This window comes from Peromyscus californicus, unplaced genomic scaffold, assembly GCF_007827085.1.
Source record: "Peromyscus californicus insignis strain IS unplaced genomic scaffold, ASM782708v3 Scaffold_17__1_contigs__length_78620276, whole genome shotgun sequence".
Lineage (NCBI taxonomy): Eukaryota > Metazoa > Chordata > Mammalia > Rodentia > Cricetidae > Peromyscus > Peromyscus californicus.
In genome coordinates, this window is record NW_026294469.1 from 26,717,331 (window position 1) to 26,743,385 (window position 26,055).

At 39.6% G+C, this 26,055-nt stretch overlaps 2 protein-coding genes across 12 annotated transcripts in view; both read left to right on the forward strand.

Annotated features, from left to right (window-relative positions):
• LOC128112710 (protocadherin alpha-C2) overlaps positions 1 to 26,055 on the forward strand; it is a 246,646-nt gene that overhangs the window by 142,324 nt on the left and 78,267 nt on the right. The window lies entirely within an intron of this gene.
• On the forward strand, positions 14,476 to 23,996 carry Pcdhac1 (protocadherin alpha subfamily C, 1). Its single transcript, XM_052741965.1, is given in 2 exon segments — positions 14,476 to 17,330; positions 17,332 to 23,996. Coding segments are annotated over 2 exon segments (2,463 nt in total). The 5' UTR covers positions 14,476 to 15,266; the 3' UTR covers positions 17,731 to 23,996.

Here is a 26,055-nt window from a genome sequence, read left to right on the forward strand (position 1 = left end):
AATTCTGATTTCTGAACTGAATCATAAGGGCTTTGAGCCACTTTACTTATTTTTTTCCGACTTATAACCTGCCTTTCCTGATTTATTTGGATCAGTATAGAATGTTGGAGCCCCAGAAATTGGGGTACCTTTTACTATATGTGGTAAAATCCAATTAGTTTTTTTATATAAACTGAAATCTCTTGCCTTTTGGATAACTGCTACTTATCCCTCCCCCCAAAAAATTACTGCAAGCTCTTTGCCAATTTTCGTTTTCTGCCCATAATGAATCAATTTCAGCATTAGTAAAAGGTACTATAATTTCCATTGAATCCATTCTTGTCTATTGACAAAGTCTTAATTTTCCTTTTAGAATCAACTCCGAAACATTTTCCACATATGTCTTTAAGTTTTTACTCTGTGTGGTATAAAACATCCACTCTGAGATAGTATTTTCCCTCTTCATTAAAATCTCTGTAGGGAAATGCACAGAGGGTAAAATAACAAGAATGCAATCAAGCTCTGGATCCAAATGATCCACATGAGCATCCTGTAATTTCTTTTCCACCAAAGCCAATTCTCTCTCAGCTTCAGCTGATAATTCTCTTGGACTATTTATATCCTTTTCACCTTTTAAAGTTTGAAACAGATTACTCAGTTTTTGATTTGTTACTCCAATAGTGGTCCATAGATGGGCAATGTCTTCCAACAATTTTTGAAAGACACTAAGAGTCCTCCTGATTTGTACCTTTTGGGGTTGAATTTTTTTGTAAACCTATTTTGTGTCCTTAGTAATTAATAGAATCTCCTCTTTATATTTTTTCAGAAGCAATTTGTAATCCCCAGTAAGACAAAACTTTCTTTACTTCTTCAAACATTTTCTCTGAAGTATCTCCATTTGAATCAGCTAGTAAAATATCATGCATATAATGGTAAATTATAGTTTGAGGAAATTGTATACAAATTATTTCCAACAGCTGTCTAACAAAATGTTGGCAAAAGGTGGGGCTGTTTAACATCCCTTGTGGGATAATCTTTAATTGATATCCCTTAATGGGCTGAGAATTATTTTATGTAGGCACTGTGAAGACAAATTTTTCTCTATCTTTGTCTTGTAGAGGTATAGTGAAGAAACAGTCCTTCAATTCAATAACTATAATAGGCCATCCTTTAGGTGATAGAGAATGCAGGGGAATTCTAATTGAAAAGAGCCCATTGTCTGAATCACCTTATTAATAGCTCTTAGGTCTGTTATCATTCTTCATTTTCCAGGTTTCTTTTTTTTTCTTTTTTTTTTTGTTCAGGTTTCTTTTTAATTAACAAATACAAGAGAATTCCAAGGACTGGTTTATTCTTCAATATGTTGAGCATTTAACTGCTCCTGTCCTAGTTGTTCTAAGGCTTGTAATTTTTTCTGTTGTCACAGGGCATTGTTCCACCCAAACAGGTTTGTTGGTCTGCCATTTTAAAGGTAGGGCTGTTGGTACCTTTGAAATAACAACAGTTGTAGTTCCCTGCTTATGTACAGTTTGAACGGTCTGTGACTGTCCTTGATAATATCTTTTGATATTTCTCTCAGAAGCATTCCTTATTTTATAGTTTGTTTCTGAGACTGGGGGATGCTAATCTGAGTATTCCATTGCTATAGTAAATCACATCCCCATAAATTCATTGCTATATTAGCCACATGGCTTTATTTTTCTTCTCTGTCCTTCTGGCCCTATAAATTTAACCCATCTTGCACTTTTACTTGAGACAAACTGCCAGTTCCTAAAAACTGAAAATTTACTTCCTGAAGAGGCCAACCTGGATGCCATGATTTTGGTGCAATTATTGTTACATCTGCAGGTATGTCTACCAATTCCTCAATTTCTATGCCATTTATTCTTATTTTTAACTTTGGTCTTTGATTGTTTATAGAAGTTTGCCAAAATATTTGCTTTATAGTTTCTCCTGAAAATTTTGTTTTATCTTTTAAAGCTGTTCTGGCATCCAGATCAGTGGTTTTTAACAATAGGCATTAAATCATTTAATCATTTTGTGGGGGATTTTCCACAATGCTGGCAGGAAATGATTGAACTACATTTGATATTATGGCCTGAAAGAGACCCCACAGGAAAGTTCCTAATGGCAAAGGGTTACCCTACCTGTCCCTCATTGACCTACATTTATTAGTCCAATGCTGGCCTTTGCCACACTTTCTGCATATTCCAGAAGGCTGGGGCCTTCTGTTTGATTTATTTCTTGAATAAACATTGTTTCTATGAGCACCTCACCTATAATCTCTTTTCAGATAACCTTGTCTACTGCAATTAAAACACCTAATATTTTGATTTTTCTTCATATTTTAGAGAACAGTGCTCCTATCCAAGTATCATTAGTACAGGAGCCAATACTGACTGTATTTCTGATCCATTCTTCTATGGGTGCTGAACTTGTCCTTAGAAGCCTTATTACCCTTTTATATTCTGCATTAGCATTTTCAAAAGCCAAAGTTTCAATTAATATTTGTCTATCATCTGGATCAGATATCAGTCTATTTACAGTTGATGCTAATCTGTGTAAAAAATCAGTGAAAGCTTCTTTCAGGCCTTGTATAATTCTAGTAAATGATTCAATCCTCTCTCCTGATTCTTCCCACACATTCAAGGATGCTATATGACATAGAATCAGGGTGTTAGCATCCAACATACATTGTCTTTGAAAATCAGCATACTGACCCTCACCAAGAATTTGGTCTTGGGAAATCTCATGATCTCTAGCTCTACCTCATTGTTCCAGGGCCCTGGTTTCCTCTCTTCACCAAGTTCTCCATTGTAACTGAGGGTCAGGTTCTAATACTGCTGAAACTAAATCAGTCTTGTGGAATAATTTTATTCCTTGTTGCCCATAAATTTAATACCTGTCTTACAAAGGGTGAGTGTATATCATATAAAACTACTGCTTCCTTAAATCTCTTTAAGTCTAACATATCCACTGGATTCCAATTAACTGTGTATAGCCTTGGTGATACATATCATCTGGGTTGTTGTTGAACAGTAACTAGATATATTAAAGTTAGTGTTCTAATAACTTTAAGCCATTCATCTCCAGTTTCACAATGCAATGTTGTGGTAAATTCTGCTCTAAATTCCTCTGTCTATGTCTGAGCTTTTTTTCTTTTTTCTTTTCATTAGTATATCTTTCCAAAGCCTGCATCCTATTGATCCACTAGTCATATATAGCACAAAAAACATCAAGACTATTATTATTATTATTGATAAAATGTTAATTACCATATTGATAGTATTACCAGTATTATATCAGTGTTAGTTAAATCATTAATCTTCCAATATTCTGCTTCTAACTTCAAACCTTCTAAGGTAGCAGCAGTATAGAGAGCCCTAGCACCTGGCATTGTTATGTTTCCCATTCTAAATATAGAAAAAATTCTTTTAAACTCTTGCTTATTTTCCTAAAGGATTTCCCAAATCTCTCACCAATTCTGTTGACTTCTCTGGGTAAGCAGTAGCCGACTGTTATCATGGAGAGGTCCAGACAGCAGATGCAGCAAAGTCGGCAGTGGAGAGCCTCAGTGGGCAAATGCAGCAGAGTCAGCTGGCGTGACACCTCATTCCATGTGTTTCTACCACCATTGGGTGCCAATTGTTGTTGTCTGTTTTTTTATTATCTACAATGGCTGCCCCTTAAGCAATGGCTTCAGCTGCAAGGGCCACAGCCTGAGGGCATCGATTCTTTCAAAGCTACTAAGGGAACTTACCTAAATCTAAAGAACTCACAATTAAGTGGTTTAGGTGGAATCTGCTCACTCAGAGAGGCTGAATATCTAGCAGCTAACTTCCCTTTGCTAGTGTCTTCCAAAAACCCAGCATCCTACTTCAGCCCCCACTTTAAAAACCTTTGCTTCATGTGGCTCCTCCTTACCACTTCCTGTCAGCTACTTGCTGACTCAGCCTCCTGCCAGGTCTTGCCCAACCTGTCAAACAGTCCTGAATAGAGGAGTGAGGATTGAGAAATAACAGATATGGAAAATAGACACATAGACATAAAAGAAAAAGATGGAGACACAGAATAGTTTGGTTGGACTCTGAGTCAATACCACAGTCACCCTGAGTTTATTTCTCACAGCCTTTTTATACCCAAAGCAAAGGGGGCAAAAGACCTTTCCCTATCAAGGACACCATGGTTCAAGGTACAAGCAAGTGTAAACACCTCCTTAATTCTCAAGACACCTGATAACCATGCCTTTGGCCAAACATCCTGTTATCCAGCCTTAGGGAATAAAGACATGCTTGAACTCTCTGGCCTTGAGTCAGAATGGAAATCAAGCCACAAAGCCAGAGTCCTTGTGGACTCCCAGAGCCTCCTGCTCACAGGTAAATTTTATTTACTCAACCACATCTTTGAATTGTTAACAAAAGCAGTAGGAAAAAATGCAACACACTTTAAAATAATATTCCCCAACAATCATTATATTAAGAGAAATGGAGGAAGAGTGGATCTGGGGGAGAGGGGAGATGGGGAGACTGGGAGAAGTAGAGGGAGGGGAAACTGTGGACCAGATGCATTATAGGAGAGAAGAATAACTCAAAAATATGTATGCTCTGGTATAGATGCATTGTCTCATCCAGGGGATTATAATACAGTAGTACTCCTTATCCGTGGCTTGATTTTATGTTGTTTTAAGAACCCATGGTCAACAAATATCAATTAGAAAATTCTAGAAAGGAATAATCCATAACTTTTGAATTATTTCCCATTCTGAGTGGTGTGACTAATTCTTGCACCATTCTGCTCTATCTTGCCTTGCTTACAAATCATAATTTTGTCCATTTGTTGCCCAGTATCTAAATCTTGGCCATTTCTTGGCATCATCACCGGACTTTCCATCTTGATGCCAATGCCACTCCTTTTCTCTAACTTCCTTCTCCTGCAGCAGTCTTTTGGTCTTGCTTATTTCATTCATGAAGAAACTGAAGTTAGGACTGGAGATGTAACTCAGTCACCAGAGTTATTGCCTAGTTGCCTAGCATTCAGGAAGCCCTGAGTTTGATCCCCAGCAGCACATCATACCAGATATAGTGGTCCATGTCTGTAAGCTCTGCTCTCAGGAGGTAGAGGCAGGAAGATCTGAAGTTCAAGATCACCCTGAGCTATATATAAAGAAACATACAGAGAGAGAGAGAGAGAGAGAGAGAGAGAGAGAGAGAGAGAGAGAGAGAGACAGACAGACAGACAGACAGACAGACACAGAGAGACAGAGACAGAAACAGAGAGAGAAAGAGACTGAGAGCAGGAAGAAAAGGTACAATTCCTTTTTCTTTTGATGCTAGAGCAAGCGTGGGGAAGAATCGTAGAGCAAGACCTTTTGATTCAGCTCCTATCAGAATTCTTATCTCTCTTCAGAAGTCTTGCCTATCCTCTTCTGCCTAGCTATTGGCCACTCATCTTTTTATTAAACTAATCAGAAGGTGCCTTAGGCAAGTGAGGTAAAACAGTGACACATTTTTACACAGTGTGACCAAACATCCTGCAACAGTAAAGTAAATTTGAAAGAACTATAAAAATCTTGATTAAAATTGTGTGTAAAAGTATGGCTATCATGAAATGCTACTGGGAGAGGCAAGCCCTAGAACCCATGCTTTCAAATACAAACTCTAAGTTAACTCATTGATGAATATCAGGGACATGTCAGACTTTGGAAGAAAATCCTGAGAATATCTAGAATAGCTCTGGGTTCCATGCAGTATTCTTGTATATATCACTGATGGGTAGAATTCCAAGATGGGAGTCTGCAGAAGTGAGATGAACACCTGTGGGGGACTCCAGGAGTAAGGAGGTTGTCATAAAGCATTGCCATTTTTCAACATTATGGATCAGCAATGGAGAGTTTTGTGAAGTCACTGGATGGAGGTATGGAAGAGGTTGACTAATGAAAATCGGTTTGTGTTTGTGCTGACTAGAATTGTAACAGATGCTGCTGCCATTGCACCCAGTTGTGAATTCTTAGTCAATTCCAGTTGAATGTTCTTGGATTCCATGTTGCAGCTGCTGGGATGGGGAGTCTTGAAGCTGGGTCAGTGCACTAGACTAAGAGTGGTGACGCTCACATCCCTGTACAGTGTGAGCATCAATTCAAATGACTTGAAATATATCATTGAGAGTCCAGAGTTCACCATTTACTGTGGTGGCTTTTGAGCAATGCAGACACAGAGGCAGGTCTTCATATTTTGCAGTCACAGTCTGTGGTTCTAGAGCCAGAAATTTTTCCAAGTGGCTCTTTGAGTTTAATCTCTATCCCCGTATTCTGTCATGTCCAAGAGCCGTATTTCCTGCCTGTGGACTGCTGCCCTGGAGCACCAGGGGGCTGGTGAACATGCTGGTATCTCTGCTTCTCCCCATGCCCTTTGTGTTCAAAACTGTCACTGTTCACACTGTGTTAGAATTGGTAAGACATAACTGACTAGAGGTAGAATGATGGATATGCATCTCTTGTCTCCTTCCTGGGAGTGTCATACTTGTTAGGTGAGGCATCAATCTTGCCAGAGAGGTGACTTAAAAGAATGTATCCTCCAGAAAGTCTCTGAATATCTGGAAGAGGTTTTCTGGAGTTTTTCTTGTTGCTTCAGAGGCTGTTCACACCAGCATGTCAACCTGAAGATGGAGATTATATCACATCTACCATGTGGTCATTTATTTCCAGATACATTTCTCTGAAAAACAATCCCCTCTCTTTCTAGTACCTATAATACCTCTGTTATGCAGATTTACATTTATACTCTTTTGGTAAACTTATTTTAGATAACATTAGACATTTTAGTTCTGTGTTTTTATGATTCTTTTATTTTTGTGTAAAGAATTCTCAGTAAAAGCCTGCCATTAAGTTAAAGTCTTTGGATATGATCATTTTGGATTTTCTAGGTAAATGCTAATTCCTGTGACAAATACATTTCTAATAGGCAGAGGATTTTTGGGACACACACATGCACACATACAGAGAGAGAGAGAGAGAGAGAGAGAGAGAGAGAGAGAGAGAGAGAGAAGAGAAAGCCATGTGAAAATGGAGTCAGAGTTTGAAGTATCCTAACAGCCATCAGAATTTGATAGAGGCAAGGAATGGAATCCTAAAACCTCCAGAAGGAATTCATCTCTCCAACCACCTCGAGTTTGGACTTATTCAGAACTAGGAGAAAATCTGTCTTAACCCATCCAATATGTAGTGATTTGTTACAACAGCTGACAGAAACCAACCAAAGTGTACTTCTCTGTGTATTACAAACCCAACAAAACATTGTTATAGAGTTTGGGATGTAGTCCAGTTGATAGAGAGCTTGTCTAGCATACATTTGGCCCTGAGTTTGATCTCCAGCACTGCATGAAACTGAGTATGGTGATGCACACTTGTAATTCCAGCATTCAGGAGAAGCAGGAGTTCAAGATTGTCTTCAGCTATATTATGAGTTCAAAGGCATCCTGGGGTACATGTGGCCTTGACTCAAAAACAAAAAACAAAATAAAAACATTGTTATGAAAATACTCTGCTTAGTGTGATATATTTTAAAGGTATTTGAGAGCTAAAATGGTTGATATAAAAGCCAACTATATATTTGTAGCAAATCTTTCTTACCATCTCTGGTTCTACTTCTTTCTTTGGATTTGAATTACCAAATAGTGTCATTTCCTTATCTGGTTCAGGTGTTCTCTTACCTCCCTACTCTGTACTATGTTGGTAGATTTGTTGCATTTCTAAATGGTATGGCTTTAACAACACATTTTAATATCTTATTTTATAGAATTGCTTTAAATATTTACTTTCAAAGTGTGGTCTCCATAACTGAAAGTCATACTTTGTTGATCAAATTGGTTTCTTTTTTTTTTTTCTTTTTTTCTTTTTCTTTTTTGGTTTTTCAAGACAGGGTTTCTCTGTAGCTTTGTGCCTTTCCTGGAACTCACTTGGTAGCCCAGGCTGGCCTTGAACTCACAGAGATCCGCCTGGCTCTGCCTCCTGAGTGCTGGGATTAAAGGCGTGCGCCGCCTCCGCCGCCGCCGCCGCCGCCGCCACCGCCACCACCACCACCACCTGGCTTCAAATTGGTTTCTTGAGGAAGAGAATAAGTCCCAAATTACATTTCATTATTTGACAGCCATGATGTTTTTGTCACTGTAACAAAATTACCCGAGAATGGGTAGGTTGTAAGAAAAATTTTGTTTATTTTGACTCAAAGTTCTGGAGCTAGGAAAGTCAAATAACATGGTATGAGAACCTGGTCGGCTTCTGAAAGGTGCTGAATTTGGTAAGCAGAGGAGTGCACCTGGGACACCACCCAGGAAGAGATAAAGCAAGAAAGTGAGATCAGGAAGCCGAATTGACTTTATAAAAACCCATTCTCTTCCCCAGAGAAGAACACACAAATTGGCTATCCTATACCAACTGGTCTGAAAACACCCACAAGTAACATTGTATGACTGTACAGGTTGTATCTATATATTTAGGAACACACACATGTGACAACAATTTTAATTTGAAAGAGAATGAGGTGTGTGTGTGTGTGTGTGTGTGTGTGTGTGTGTGTGTGTGTGAGTGTGTGTGTGTGTGTGTGTGGTGGGATAACAGGTGGGTTTGGATCGTGAAAAGGGAAGTGATGTAATTATGTTTTAATCTAAAATAGGATTTAAAAGTCCTGCTCTCGTGGTAATCAATCCAGTTCCAAGAGACCTAACACACTGCTGCAAGACTAAGATGGGCATTGATCACCTTTCACAAGACTTCACCTCATAAAGTTCCATCATTGCTGGGTATGGTGGTGCACATCTTTAATCCCAGTACTCAGGAGGCAGATGCAGGTGGATCTCTGTGAGTTTGAGGCCAGCCTGATCTATAGACCTAGTTCCAGGACATGTAGAGCTACACAGAGAAATTTTGTTTCAAAAAAACAAAACAGTTTTATAACCTATTAACATCGTTGTATCGTGGGCCAAGCTTTCAATATATGAACCTCTTGTGGGGAGGGGATCAAACCATATTACATACTTTTTCAAAAGCTTGAAAATCAAAATTCACCAGGCGTGGTGGCACATACCTTTGATCCCAGCACTCAGGAGACAGAGGAAGGCGGATCTATGTGAGTTCAAGGCAAGCCTGGTCTACAAAGAGAGTTCTAAGACAGCCACAGGGCTGTTAAAGAGAGAAACTCTGTCTTGAAAAACCAAAAAAATTGAAAAAAGTCAAAATTCATGTCTCTTTTTATTACACAATATTAAGCCCAGATCAGAATGTTGTACAGTTTTATTACTTCTTCTAAACTCAAATTCATAGAATTTCACAGTATTAAGAGCCACACTATTTTGCTCAGTCACACGGTCTATTTGACTATATCTGTATATTTGGTGCACATTCACAGTAGATATTCCTCTGATGCAGATGAAAATTTCCTACAATTGTGGAGTAAAAGGAAAGCCCAAGCCCACAACCCATGTTCCCTGACAACACTTTATCAGACGATACCTAGCCTGACATAAAAGTCTGACAAATACCTACCAATATTTTCCAAAAGATGCTGCACACAAATCTCATAGGACTTCAGAAATGATAAACACAAATTACCAGCTGATCACTAGGGCAGACACTTAAGAGAAATTTGATAAATGCTTGACAACTCTCACAGGGCACTGGCCACCTGATTTTAAATATTATATGGAATTTCTCCTTAAAGATGTTGAATATACCAGTATACATCCTACAACTACTATTCAATACTGACATAGGTTTTCCTAGATAATACAGGGTAAGGAAAACATACCTGTTATAAAGGAGGATAAAATATATTACTAGATGAGAAAATGTCTAGATAATACAATTTTCTATTTGTAAAATCCCAGAGTATTGATGTAAAAAAAAAAGTAGCAAAAAGTAAGTAAAAAATGTTCTAGTCCCCCATTACCAAAATATATGAATACTCAAATTTCTTATATAAAGTGGCATTGTGTTTGTATATAATCTATGCACATCCTCACATATACTTTATGTTGCCTCTAGATTACTTTTAATACCTGTTACAATGTAAATACTGTCTAAATTTTTGTTATATTTATTGTTCAGGAAAGAGTTATAAGAAAAAACGTCTACATCTTAGTTCAAAACCAACATTTAAATATTTTCAGTCAGTGATTAATTGACCCCAAGGATCTTGACCTAAAGATAGAAAGCTGACTGTACCAGTGAAGCCACATAGTGTTTATCTTTCTGTTTTACTTAACAGCCTTCAGGTTCATCTATATTATAAGAAAATGACAAGAAGGACTCCTTTAAATAATATTCCATTGGATGCATTTGTATTTTCTTGATTCATTTATAGGTTGGCAGGTTCTTAGATTGGTTCCAATTCTAAGTTATTTTGTATAATGCTGCAGTGAACACAGAATTCAAGATGTCTCATTGACATATGTGTTTGATTTTCTCTGAATATATACCCAGTAGCAGGATTGCTAGATAATTTCTTTGTCTTACTTTTAATTTAAAAAAAAGATTTATTTACCTATTTTTAATGTGTATAGGTATTTTGCCCGAATGTTTGTCTGTACACCATATGCATGTAGTGGCAACAGAGTTCATAAGATGGTGCCAGATCCATGGGGAACTGGAGTCACAGACAGCTGTGAGCCACCATGTGGGTGCTGGGACTCAACACCAGTCCTCTGCAAAAGCAACTAGTGCTCCCAACCTCTCAGCCACCACTCTGCTACTTATTTTTAAATTTTGAGGATTCTTCATATGTTTTCCTTAATGACTTCACTCATTTACATTTCTACCAATAGTGTGAAAGGTTCCTACTTCTCGGCTTCCATATCAGTACTTCATCCTTCTGACGATAATCATTCTAGCCGATGTAAGATGATATCTCGTTATTGTTTTATATTTTCATTTCTTTAGTGATAATTGATTTTGAGCACTTTTCATATACCTGCTAGTAACTTGTATATCTTTCTTTGAAAAATGTCCATTTAAGAATTTTATAGTCCTGTTCCTCTTTTGATAGTTCTGGGGGATCACACTTAGGGCCTTTGACATGCTAGGCAAGCGCTTCATCACTGAACTGCGTCTCCTTTACCCATCTTTTAACTGGCTTTTTTCTAACTATTGAATTACTTATGCATATTAACCTCTTATCAAATGTATGGCATTCAAATACAGGCTCCCATTCTCTTCACTAAGCTTAAATGTAATGGTTTGGGGGGGATAAAGAACTTGAATGTGGTCCAGAGTTTCAAGGATAAAATTTAAAGGCACAAAAGTCATGAAATGTGGATGGGTACAGTTCATGAAATAGAAAGAGAAATACAGAAATGAAGGCCACATCAAAAGGAGTAAAATGTCGAGGAGTGCCGGGCTGTGGGTCAGTGGCACAGCACTTCTTAACCCTTTGTGTGTGAGCCCTGCGTTTGATCCCAGCACTATGAAAAAGCAAAGAGGACAGAAACAGACACAAAAGCAAAATGGAAAAGCAACCTATGAGAAGGTTGAAAACAAACAGGAAGTGGCAAACGTGAAAAGTATAGCCTTGAGTCAGGAAAAGGACATCCAACATACTCCTAATAAACATCCTTAAAGAAATAAAAACACATGGGATGGGTTGCGGGGGAGTGTAGGGCAGGAGGAGGGAGGAGAGGGACACCTGAGGTTGGTATGTAAAATGAACAGAAAATTTCTTAATAATAGAAAAGTAATTACTAGAAAAAATACACGAGGAAGGGGAGAATGCAAAGGCATTATTCAAGAAAAAATTTGTAGCCAGGCTGGGTGGCACATGCCATTAATCCCAGTTCTCAGAAGGCAGAGGCAGGTGGATCTCTCATGTTCGTTCAAGGACAGCCTGATCTACAGAGTGAGTTCCAGGACAGCAGGGCTATACAGAGAAACCCTGTCTCAAATCAATCAATCAATCAAACAAACAAACAAACAAATAGAAAGAGAGAAAAATTAGATTTTGAGAAATACAAACATCAGAACTTGACTTTCAAGAATGTCTAGCCAGGTTGCTTTCAGGACAGCAGATAGGCAGTGAGGAGAGTTTGCCTTAACTGTCAAACTGCAATCTGGAATATGAGATCATAATATATAATTCAGAACAAAGGGGCTACTGCTTTATCTTTTCAGCTGATTGACTACTTCTGAGAGCCACATTTTAAAGGTGAAATAAAAAATAATTTCCATAGATAATATTCTGATAATTGGTGTATAATTATAAGTACATACAGAGTAGAGTTAGAGTGTAGATTCAGAAAGAATGGTTCAAGACATTTTAGGAGATATGTCATATAGAAAAACCAGTTACTTGGAGACCTGTTTTCCTTTCCTTAAGAAATCTCTCAGTGATTTGTTACTGGTAATAGGTTCAATAAAAGAAAAGATAGGAGATGGCGTTATTAATTGAGGGTGTTTAGCCTTTATGTGTCTGAGACTTAGTTAAATGTCTGAGAAACAAAGCCTTATGATACAGATCTCTACTGTCAGAATTCTGTTAGACTTGGTTTGTGTACTTGGTTAAGCTATTTTGTAGGGTTAAATTTTTCTTAATGTGATGGTGATGTTCTATCTGTTAATTTAATAATGCCTGAATTGCTTCCAGGGAACAATCCAAGGTATTGGGGAAATTTTGCTTAAAGTACAATAAGTTTTCCTGACAAGCTCTTTGGTGGATAACAGGTTTACTGGTTTCTTGTTTGGTTTGAAGACATCTAATAAGAGCTTGTGTAAAGTGGCTAGCAGTCTTCTGGATTATGCCTGAAAGCCAAGCTAAGGTGGGTGGGTTTGTATTAATAATCTGGGCAGCAAAGCCCAAGCAGAAATCAAGATTCTGTTTCTGCTTATTTTTCATGTTGTTATATTTCTAATTAAAAACCTTGACAATATTTGGATCAAGAGAAACTGTGGAGAATGTCATAAAGGTTTTTGCTGAAGAGAAAATTTGTCAATTCAGGATTTGATGTTTGTTTAATTGTGCTATCACAAAGGCAAATATAAGAGTCCTCAGTGGTTAAGGGCACTGGCTGCTCTTCCAGAGGATCTGGATTCCACTCCCAGCATTCAGCAGCAGCTGGAAATTATCTGTAACTCAAATCTCAGGGGATCCGATGCCCTCTTCTGGCCACTGTAGGTACCAGACATGCATGTGATGTGCAGACATACACACAGACAAAACACCCATTCATATGAAATAAGAAATCTAAAAATTTAAAGGGGCAGGTATATTTGGCTTTTATTATTGGGCTATTTTTTCTTTTAATCATTGCTTTCCCCATAAATTCTAGTTTATTTGGGCAAGAATATAATGCTATGCTGAGAGTTTGGGAGCCATATGGTGGGGGTGGATATCACGTAAGTGCAATCTACTTATTCATGACATAAATGAGATCCTTTGAAAGTAGATGTCAATGATAGTCTAAATGGGGAGATAAGAAAAGGAAAAACTAAAAATGTGGTGTTCACTATGGAGATTTTCCCATGCTGATTCTCTTTATGAGTTTCTCCTTTTCCTCACATCTTCCTCTGTACCCCCCACACTGTCTTTCCAGACACAGCTCAGAATTCCTACACCTGATATAATTGCAGGCTTGACTTCAGGTCTTAAAATTAAAGAGGGCTTCCCAAAGATGAGTACAACTTTCCAGCTGTATTTATTCTGCTGCGAATAAGTGGAAAAATGGAGAGAATAGTCGTTCATCCCACAGCAAGCAGCCTACCTAGGCAAGGCTAAACTACAGGGAGAAAGTGCAAATCCTACTCCCTGGCAGAGAAACAATTCACTTTGCTTTGGAAATTTGGTGAGGAACAAATTCAGTTTTAGGGAGGCTGTTTCACATCCTACTAAGGTCTGTGAATGATGTCCACACTGGTACTTCCTTGTAGGCCGATGTGCTTCTTGCTTTATTTTTGTCTCAGTTTTGGCAAAGTTTTCCTTGATTGGTAAAGACAAGCTAGTAAGGACCCATTTACCGTTTTCATTGCCCTGTGTTGCTTCCTATTATTTCTAGTTCCCTGGTGAGACAGGGAATCTGCCTGGGATGCTCAGGGGAATAATTGGTAGTCAGTGGAACACTGGAGCTGGTAATTCCACTTTGGGTCTTCAGAAGAGGATGCCAAACTTGTCCATTTAAACAGGTAAACTGAAAACAGAAAAATTCACAGCTCTGAAACGTCAAGAGAAATGTGTGATTAACTTACACAGTCATCCACTCTCTGGCCAGAAAATACAATAGTGTGTGAACTTCTGGTTTTTTGATCCTGTTCAGCTTTTGCTTTTCAAATTTTAATCCATAGGGGCTTTGAACAACTATATTAAAGGAAAGATTTTGAATGAGCAATTTAATGCTTAATATTTAGTTAAATCATTCTTTTCAGCTCGCCCCTCAGGGAAAAAAGGCTGACTGCAGGGTGCTAGGTAGAACGTGGACCTGTTTTTTGAAGCCTAAACAGAGATGCTTCTTGTAAAACCTATCGCTGTTCTCCCTGTGGACGAGCAGATTGAAAGTGAAGCTGCTTCCCTTTGCTGCTTTCAAATGTCTACAGGGAGTGCATTTAGGGTCCTGGGCACACTGTGCTGAAGAACGCCAGTAAGTGCTTTCTTTTCCTCCACACGGTCACAGGTCACAGGTCCAAAGCCTGTTTTTGATTCTCGGTTTTTACTGGTGGATGACATCCTATTCCATACTCCATAGAGTCTAGGGCGGCTTGAAAAGAAGGGCTGGTAGTTACTGTTCAGGGAAAAGAATCGACCGGTTCGCTGAAAAAATCGGAGCGCCGAATCTTGCTCCCTTTGGCTCCGCTGCCTCCAAAAGCCTGAGTCCAGAGGAAGTTTGAAATGGACACCACTCACCAGAGACCCCGCCTTGTGGCCCCGTATTGAACCAGCTGTGGCTGGCCGAGAGCTCGACAGCCACAGAGAGTAGACCTAGAAAACGTCACAGGCAGGATGCGTGTCAGTTCAGCATCTTACGGGTCCAGCACCAAACAAGCCGCCTGAGTCAGGCGCCGGACCCTAGCCCCCGGCGAGCACGGACCGAGCGTCCCCACCCGGGCAGTTTACCTCTGCACCCCTAGGCGGCGCTGCGCTCCTCCGCACCCGGCGCACCCTGCAGCCCAGCCCCGGCGCAACGCCGGTAGCCAGGGCACTTCAAGCTTGCAGTACTAGCGGGCGGAGCAACGCAAGCTTTTCGAGGCTCCTTCTCTTTGGGAGTTCGGAGCATGGTCCCAGGTCGCCGCAGCTGGAGCTTGGACGCGGAAAGGGAGGATGGTGGGTTGGGGTTTGGCAGTTCTGTGTTGGTGGGTCTCTTGTGGTGCTGCTGCGGTGGGACAGCTGGAGCACTCAGTGTTGGAGGAGACGGAACCCGGAGTCGCGGTAGGCAATATCGCCTCGGACTTGAAGCTGTCAGCAGCTTCTCTGTCCTTGCGGAACTTTCGCTTCCTTTCCAGCTACAGCGAGCCTTACTTCGGGGTGGATCTGGGCAGCGGTAGCTTGGTGGTTCGAGAGCCAGCGGACCGTGAGCGGCTGTGCGGGGCCAAAGCTGCTTGCATCTTGACATACGAGCTCATGTTCGATGACCCTCTGGAGCTGCATAAGATGCGTGTTCACCTCCTGGACACCAATGACAACTCACCCCTCTTTCCTGCTGGAGACATGCACTTGCACATCCCGGAGTTCCTGGCACCAGGAGCTCGGTTCACTCTCCCGAATGCCCAAGATGCTGATGAGGGAAGCAACGGACTGATAAGTTACAGCCTAAGCTCTAGCCAGAACTTTCGTCTGGACATGGGGTCTCGGGCCGATGGTAGCAAATACCCGGAGCTGGTGCTGGAGAAAGTGCTGGATCGAGAGCAGCGGGACACCCACCTGCTGGTGCTCACTGCTCAGGATGGTGGCCTGCCTGCACGCTCTGGAGATGCTCAAGTCACCATCACTGTGGTGGATACCAACGACAATGTGCCTGTATTTGAGCACTCCGTATACAGTACCAAGGTTCCAGAGACCGCACCCAATGGGACTGTGTTATTCCACGTTCAAGCCTCGGATCCGGATGAAGGATCCAATGGGGACGTCTGGTACTTCTTAAGCAATAGCACACCAGCAGAGCTGAGGCACCTCTTTCACATACATCCTAAAAGTGGGGAGGTTCAGGTAGCTGCTTCGCTAGGTCCACCGGAAACGTTGTTGGAAGCATATGTCGAAGCAAGAGACAAAGGTGCTTTTAGTCTAGCTAGCACTACTAAACTGCTTGTAGAGGTGACTGACGTGAATGATCATGCCCCCCAGATGGACTTCATGACTTTCTCCAGCCCAGTACCCGAGGATGCAGCTCCTGGCACAGTAATTGCTCTCCTTAGTGTAAAGGATGAGGACCTGGGTTCCAACGGTGAGGTCACATGTAGCCTGTCCAGCAAAGGTCCCTTTCGGTTGAAGGCTTCCTTTGACAGCTACTACAGATTGCTGACTGATGGGCCCCTGGATCGGGAGCAAGCAAGTGAATACCAGGTCCTAATCACTGCTTCAGATGGTGGCTCGCCCCCGCTGAGCACCCGAAGGACACTCACTGTGTCAGTTGCTGATGTGAACGACAACACACCAAGCTTTCCTCAGTCACAACAGGAACTTTTTGTGGCTGAAAACAATAGCCCTGGAGTTTCATTAGGCCGTGTGTTTGCTCAGGACCCAGACCTGGGGGAGAATGGCCTTGTCTTTTATGAGCTGTTGGATGTCATTTCTGAAGGGATGCTACTTTCCTCAAGCTTGGTGGCAGTGGAACCAACTAGCGGTGTTATCACTGCCAGAACTTCCTTTGACTTTGAACAGCTCAGGGGGCTTCACTTCCAAGTGGAAGGCCGAGATGGCGGCACTCCTCCCAGAAGTGCAACGGTGACCGTGAACTTGTTTGTGGTAGACAGGAATGACAATGCACCAGCCATCTTGTTTCCCTTGCCTAGAAATGGCTCTATCCCAGTGGAAAGGGTGCCCCGCTCTGCCCGAGCTGGACACCTGGTCACAAAAGTGGTAGCAGAGGATGCAGACAGTGGTTCCAATGCCTGACTCTCCTACCACATTTCTCAGGCTTCCGACTCTAGTCTTTTCAGAATTTCAGTCAATATGGGAGAGCTTCGGACTGCACGTTTAGTTTTTCCCACTGATGCAGTCAAACAGAGGGTGGTGGTAGTGGTTCAGGACCACGGAGAGCCTCCACTTTCCTCCTCTGTCACTCTGGGTGTGCTATTGAGCACCTCTGTCCCTCGGGTCTTTCCAGACTTTGAAGATATCTGGGAACCAAGAGTACAGTTTTCTGCCCGGAACTTGTATTTGGTGATAGCTAGCCCTGGTCTGCATTTCCTTTTTGTTTCTAGGGTGCTTGCTTTTCTTTGTATGTATCAAGTTGAGCCAGAGCCCAGATTGTTGCTCTCATAACTGCTGTCATTCTCCAGAAAATACAAAACGTGAGAGGACAATGACTTCTAGTCCTTGGGTGACATCAGCCACAATAGATGTCACTACAATTGAGAGACTTTCTCAGACATATCTCTATCAAACCTCTCTGGGACTTGGTTCTGGTAGTAACAACTTGCTCTTGCATGGGAAATACAATGCTGCTGATCTGAGAAATCTGGCCACTGGTGTAGGACTGAATTTGCCAATATCCTGTGCTCAGATTCGGAATAGAAAAGATCATACAAATCTCAATGCCATGGTAAGCACATTCTATGGTGTTTGACTCCTCTGACAAGGAGATAGCTGCTAACTATGTTCTAGATTGTCTCATAGAGGAGTCTTTCTTTGGTTGATATTTAATCATTTGAATACTTCTCAAGATGTCAAGAATTCTGAGAATCTGCATTAGAATATTGTTCTAGACCTCAAGGAACTTAGTTCATTTTTTATAAATTAATTTTTAAAGATTGATTGATTTGTGTGTGGGTGTGTGTGCACGCACACATGTGCACCTGTGTGAAACGTAGTGTGCCTGTGGATATCAGAGGGAGCTGGCTTTCTCTTTCTGTCACGTGGGTTCTGGGTACTGAACTCCAGTTGCCAAGCACCTTTATCTGCTGAGCCATTTCACCAGCTCTTATAGTTTATTTATGAGAAATGAGGTAAAGCATTAAAACTTACAAAAATCAATAAAAGTAATACAGAATAGAGGTCTAAAACTAAAGACAATGAAGTGCTGGAGTGTTTCTTGGGCAACAGATGTGAGAGAAAGGTGCTCAGATGCCTGAAGTGAAAAAAAACATGTGCATATGCAGATCATGGACAAAACACGGAGGAAGAGACACTCAGATCACTACAATACTTTACAAAAAGATGATATCACTAGAGACGCAAAATAAATTGCAGCGGATATTTATCAAAGACAGAGACAAAATGTGAGTGAATATCTAGATGGAAGGAAGGAATCAAAGAGACCTTTGTAGTAGAGATGACATTTGACTTTGGTCTTGGATGACATTTAATACAATGTGACATATTCTACATCCTATACTTTTCTGGATATCATTGTGGCAAGCACTCTTTGAGAAAGGCATGCCTAAACGTAGTTAATAGCTCCACAGCACTTTGTAAATACACAAAAATTACGAGCATGTCTCCAAATATCTATTGTATTATCTAAAGATGATAACACTGGTTGGGTGAATGTCTTGACAACTTTTATTTTGTTTTTATTAAGCATATTTTTTCCAGAAACAAAAATGAATAATCTTTTGTCAGACACATCTGTGTCTTCAGAGGTATACTTATTTTTCAAAACTCATTCCACTTGAATTCAGTTTTCTTATTTTAGAAGCCACAATATTTGAGAGTGAAGCACATAATGCAAGTTAAGTAATTCAAATACTTCAGTGGCTTTGGGAATTCAAAAAATTTGATTGTAGTTAGGACAGTGTATTTTACACAATTGCTATTATACACTATTGTTTTCTGACCTCTCAAACTAATCATGAATACAAGAAAGAACAAAGCATTCATTGTTTCACTCTTCTAAAAAATAAGCAGAAAATGGCTTGTGAATTATTCTCCCCCAAATAATGATGGGACTGCAAATACAAGCGATTTAGATTTATTATAATGTTATATATTACTATTTTCACATGCTATGATAAAATCCAATATATAAACTATACCTATGGAATTAATAAGTGTGCAAACAATGGATTGGAACGTTAACACTTCAACATGTTTTACAATATACAATATGTCTATGTGGTTAATAGTTTGATGACCATTTCAAAATATAATGGTTCAATGATTATTTTCTTCTTCATGACATCCACAATAAGACAGTTGAGTAGAGGAACTTTCTGGCCCTAAAACTACCATGAAATATAGCACTTCAGTGTTATGTTCTGGGATGAGCATGGCTCCAGTTCTTTAGATGGCAAAGGGATCAATAGAATACACATCATTTTGAAATTTGCAGAAAATGCTACCTACAAAATCCTGCTAGTGTTAAAGGAGGCAATTGGTGTGTTCCAATGATAACAATTCAAGCATCAAAGCACCTGATACATAATTACCATTCATTTACTTAATTTCTGGTTTTTGCTTTGTTTTGACACCAAGTTTCACCATATAACCCTGGTCTGGAACTTACCATGTAGATCAGGCTAGCCTCTAACTCATAGAAATCAGCCTGGCTCTGCCTCCCAGGTGCTGGAATTAAATGTGTAATGCCACCACTCCCTGATCATTGCCTTCTGTAAAAAAGAGAGGTGAGGATACTAGTGATAGGGATAGTTTGAGAGATGGGTTTGACTAGAAAATGGAAATGTAAGTCATAATAAAGGCCAATGGATATGGAATTTAAAAAAGAAAATGAGATCTTTATTTTTTAAAAGGCTGGGCAGATGTCACAGTGGGTAAGATTGCTTGCTATGAATGTATAAGAAGCTGAGTTTGAATCTCCACTATCCATGTAAAACACTGGGCGAGGCTGCAAACTGGGTGAGACTGTACCTGTGTTGGCTGGCAGAGACAGGCTGACCCTGGACACTACAAGGCTAACACAACAAGCCCAACTGTGAGCTCCAGTTCAGTGAGAAACCCTGTCTTAATTCAGTAAAAGGGCTGAGTGGTAGGAGACCTCCCGTGTCCTCTTCTAGCTTTCACACGTGGAGCATGGGTGCACACACCTGCAGATCCACAGGCATGCATCACCTCCCACTATTAAAAAACTAAAAAATAATAGCAGAGAAAAATGCCCCTCTTTCACATTTTGATCTCATGTGAAAGATAAAGTAGCAAGAAAATGCGAAATCATCCATTTATATTTTGTTAAGTTCTCAGTTGTTTTCTCATTTTAATTTGTTTATAGTATATTGACAGTTATACTACCAAAAATTGCAGCTTAAGAAATCCAGTCAAACATGGATTTCATCTGCATCTCTTATTGAAACTATGTAACAGACACAAACAAAATTGACCTACTGTGCAACAAATAATGTACTTCATGTCCCTGTTTTCTTTTCTGTTGGGTAGTATAATTTCTTAAGCTGGTATCAGAGAAGGTACCCCTGGGGGTAAATTTCAACTTGCTATTTATAATTGAAGTGTTGGCAATTTTTTAGAAAGCATACATCACTGTAACAAAAATGGATTGGAAAACAGCATACAACTAGTCTTAAATATTTTATACCAAAGTTACTGGACTAGGCATCTCATTGCTATATTAATATGTTATTGTTCCAGAATAAATAGGGTATGGGATACTTGCAATGTGACCTGTTTACAGAGTAATAGAATGTTTTTGGCATTCAAAATGTTTTTACTTATTTGTTGATATGCACTTGTAAGTAGACTTTATCATAGGTTGATTAGATGTTTCCTTGTAACTATTTTGATTTTGATGATACTGGTCACACTTTAAAATATAACTTAGGAAGCTTGCATGAAATATGAAATATATTCAGATTTTTAAAAAATATCATTTAGATAGTATAATAGCATTTTTTGTAAAATAGGGACCCTCAGGTAAAAAAGGAAGTTGATATTTTGATTAGTTATGGTTTTCTGTAATGGATTTCTTCTGTGGCAAAGAGAAGTTTCCTCAATGAAGGGAGAGAGCTAAACTTATCTGTGGGCACAAGGATAAATATTTAGAATGTAGTTAGGGATCATGCTGATGTAGTAAAGTGGCAGTGGTAAGTTCTTCTCCATGGTCCATAACTTTAACAGCCCTGGTAGTTGGCTAGGTTTCTGGTACCAGGTGTGATTTCCCTCTTTGTGAGCAGGTCTGAAGTCCAATTAGAGAGCTGTTGGTTGCTGCCAAGGTGTGTGTACCACTATTGCACCCTTATGGTTTTCATGCCATGCTGGTTATTGCTGTGATTCATAGGTATCAAAGCTGGGTAAAATTCTTGGTTGATTTTTCTCCTGTGGAATCTTGCAGAATTTTTGGGAGCCCAGTCCTAATGGATACATCTACAACACAACTCCTGTACCTAAAGCTCAGGGATCACTGTGAAAGAGGAGGCAGAAAGATGGTAAAAGCCAGAGGATCTGGGAGTTTACTCCTGGGAGTGTCAGAAGCTATACCCATAAAGTCTCACCAATATGGTTGCATAAATAAGATCTGAACAAAAATGACATGAATAGACATGCTAACACGAAAGGTGGTAATTTCATGGGTCCTCAATCCTACACCAAGAATGACAGGCAACTAAGGAATTCTGAGAGTGATAGAGTCTTCCCCAGGGAAGAGCACACCAATTGGTTATCCAGTACCAAAGGGTCATTCTTGAAAACATACATACAAGTAACTTTATACAGAATAAGCAGATTATTGTTATATTACATATTTATGTACTTAAGATAGTATAATGTTACCTATTATAAAACAGAGAACTTCTGATAGGTAATTATATAGTATACATAATGAAAAAGGGGCCACGAATTTGAAAGAGAGCAAGGAGTGGCATATGGAAGGTCTAGGAGAGAGAAAAGAGAAGGGGTAAATGATATAACTATATTATAATCTCAAAAATTAAAAAGAAATAATTTAAGAAGAAACATAGCATTATACCTTGAGTGGACAGACAAGAAAAGCAATATCCAGAAATATGTGAGAGGGAAAGTATTGACAATATGTCTGATATGTTAGTGATCTATTGATTTTTTTGTTGTCGTTGCCTTAAAATTTGCAGTTAGAGGGAAACAATAATATTCACTTATATGGGTTGCATTGAGGACTGACTAATTGCTAAAAGGCTTTTGCCTTAGTTAGGTTTTACTATTGCTGTGATAAGACACCATGACAGGGCAACTCTTGTAAAGAAAACATTTAATTGAGGGAGCTTTCTTACAGTTCAGAGGTTCAGTCCATCATGGCCAGGAGCATGGCAGCATGCAGGCAGACGTGGTGCTGGAGCTGAGAGTCCTACATTTTACTCAGAGGCAACAGGAAGTCCACTGACTGTCACACTGAGTTAAGCTTGAGAAAAACACCTCAAAGCCTGCCCCCACAGTGACACACTTCCAACAGAAGGTGTGGCCCAGATTAAAGGTGTGCCCTCCAGCCTCAAGGTCTGGATTAAAGGTGAATGTCAACCAGCCTCCTCCAACAAGGCCACACCTTTTCCAACAAAGCTACACCTCCTAATAGCGCCACTCCCTATGAGCTTATGGGGGCCAAGTGCATTCAAACTACCACAGTTTTTATTATGTTGTTCAAGTGCATGTCAGAAATATTAACATTTGTAAGAACATCAAATAAATAAGGACCACAGCCCAAGATCCTGACTGCAATACTATGGGTTATTTGAATTTGTTGATAAGAGTAATTAAAATTCACCAACAAACAAAAATACGACAAACTAAATGATGAAGGGATCATTTGTTTTGTTTCCTAGGTGTTTTTGTTTGTTTTGCCATGCATCTCTCTTTTTTATTGAAAAAATTCCCCAGCCAAGTGTGGTGATGAATGCCTTTAATCCCAGCACTCAAGAGGCAGAGTCAGGTGGATCTCTGCAAGTTTGAGGCCAGCCTGATCTACAGATTGAGTTTCAGGACAGACAGGACTACAGAAAACAAAACAAAACAAAACAAAACAAACAAAAATCCCTTTCATATCTTCCCCACTTCCTTACTTAAACTTTTTTCCTCTCTTTCAAAAAACAAAATATACTTTCAAGAAACAAAAGCAAAAATGCCAAACAAAGCAAAATGAAATAAAAAGTCCCAAATATCGTTGGTTTTATTTTATGTTGACTAACTAACTACTTCTGGGCATGGGACCTGCCCTGGATATACTCAGTGCGTATCCACTGGAGAAAACTGAGTTTTCCTGTGGCCAGTGGGTATCAATTGAAGATGGTTTGGGGTAGGATCCCGTGTTCACTTCCTTCCCTCTGTGCTAGGATGTCAATTTATGCAGGTCTTGTGCATGCTGCCGTAGTCTTTGTGTTTTATGTACAGTAGTCCTGTTGTGTCTGCAAGACACTGTTTCCTTAGAGTTATCCATCACCTCTAGCTATTAACTATCTTCCACCTCTTCCACACAGACCTCTGAGCCTTGAAGGGAGAAGTTTGATAAAGAGTTGAGTGCTCCAGAGTCTCTCCCTCTCTACACATTGTCCAGTGGTGGGTTTCTGCATTAATTCCTGTCTACTGTGAGAAGAGGATTCTTTGATGTGGTTTGAGTGAGGCCCTGATCTATGGGTATAGCAATATGTCACTAGGAGTCGTTTTATTGCTGTGTTCATTTTGGATAATAGTATGGTAGGTTTTCCCCTCTGCTCATGACTTCTCTAGTCCCAGGTTGTTGGCCACATAAGTGGTGCCAGGTATGGGTCCCATGTCATGGAATGGGCCTTAAATCCAATTTAAAAAAGTAGCTGGTTACTCCCATAACATTTGTGACACTATTGCACCAGTATATCTTCAGGCAGGTTGCTGTTGTAGGTTGCAGGGATTATAGGTTGGTGATAGTGATGATTATCTTTCTCCTCCAGTAACATGCCAAGTACCTTCCAGTATCATGGTGCTAGTCAGTAGGGGTGAAGCTTCTAGTTAGGCACCAGCTTAACTTTTCCATGTTGGATGATACAGATAAGTATTGTCTTCAGCAATAGAGGCTTACCATCAGGTTGCCGAGAGTAACCAATAACCCTGACAACAACCTGTGATGTTTAGGGGTTTCCATAGGGCTCCTTTGGCCTCAATGGGATATATATATATATATATATATATATATATATATATATATATACACATATACATATACATATATCTATATCTATCTATCTATCTATCTATCGATCTATCTATCTATCTATCTATCTATCTATCTATCTATCTATCTATCCCATTCTTGGAACTGGAGGTTTTTTCTTGGTGGCATAAGATATCTAGTTGGGGAATTCTCTCCCCTATTATTTGGTGACTCCATATAGGTTCTTTTAACATATATCTATATATTTTAGTAAGCTTCTACAGTAGTAGGTTTCCATATAGTTTTTCAAATCACTTTTAGTGCTAATTGTCCCTCCCCCAATTCCCTCTTTTACCCTTCTCTCCCACCCCCTCTTATTTAATCCTCCTTTGTCTTTCCATAGCACTATATTGTATTTATTCCACCTTGGACATCCTCTTCTTGCCCCTAGTCCCTTATCAGGTACCTAACCTCTGTGGTTATATGGATTGCAGCACACATATCGAAAGCTTAAAAGCTAACATCTTCATATAAGAGAAAACATACAACGTTTATCCTTTTGTGTCTGAGCTACCTCACTCAGAATGATTTTTTTACCTCCATCCATTTACCTGTGAATTTCATAATTTCATCATTCTTAATAGCTGAATAATATTCCATTGTGCAAATGTACCACATTTTCACTATCCACTCATTAGTTAATGGACATTTAGACTGTTTCCAATTTCTGACTATTTATGGATAGATCAGCAATGAGTATATATGAGCAAGTATCTCTTAGTAGGATTTATTTAGAGTTCTTTGGGTTTATATATGCCAAAGAGTGGCATGGCTGGATCTTGAGGTAGATCTATTCCCAGGTTCCTGAGGAATTGCTACACTGATTTCCATAGTGGCTGTACAAGTCTATACTTCCACCAGCAATGAGTAAGTGTTCTCCTTACCCCACATCCTCACCAGCATATGCTGTCATTTGTTTTATTGATCGGGCCATTCTGACCTGAGTAAGACAAAATCTCAAAGTAATTTTAATTTTAATTTCCCTGATGGCTAAGGATGTTGAGCTTTTCTGTGTTTGTGTTTCATACTTTGATAACCTCTGCTTAGTTCTGGATCCCATTTTTAATTGGGTTATTTGTTTTCTTGGTGGTTTTTTTTTTTTTAGTTCTTTATATATTTTAGATAATAACCCTCTGTCAAATGTATAATTGGTAAAGAACTTTTCCCATTCTGTAGGCTTCTGTTTTGCCCAAATGATGGTTTCCTTTGCCACACAGAAGTCAGCTTCATGGGGTCCTATTGATTAATTATTGGTTTTAGTGCCTACACTGTCAATGTCCTGTTCGGGAAGGTCCTTTCCCATGCCAATGAATTCAGACCTATCCCCCACTTTCTCTACTGTCAGAGAGTCAGTATATCTGGCCTTATCTTGAGGTCCTTGAACTATTTGGAAATAGAGTTTTATTCAGGGTGATAGATATGGACCTATTTGCATTCTTCTGCATGCTGATATTTAGTTTGACCAGCATCATTTATTGAAGATGCTGTCTTTTTTCCTAGTGTGTGTTTTTGGTTTCTTTATAAAAAAAAATTCAGGTGTTCATATTGTGTGGACTTATGTCTGAGTATTTAATTCATTCCATTGATCAATGTGTCTGTTTTTATGCCTATGCCACATTGCTTTTATTACTATAGTTTTGTAGTATAATTTGAGGTTGGAGATGATGGTACCTCCAGCAGTTTTTTTATTATTCAGGATTGTTTTACATATCCTTTTTAAATGTTTCCCATATGAAGTTGAAGATTATTTATTCAATTTCTGTGAAGAATTGTGTTGGAATTTGGATGGGGATTGCATTGAATCTATCGATTGCCTTTGATGGAATGACCATT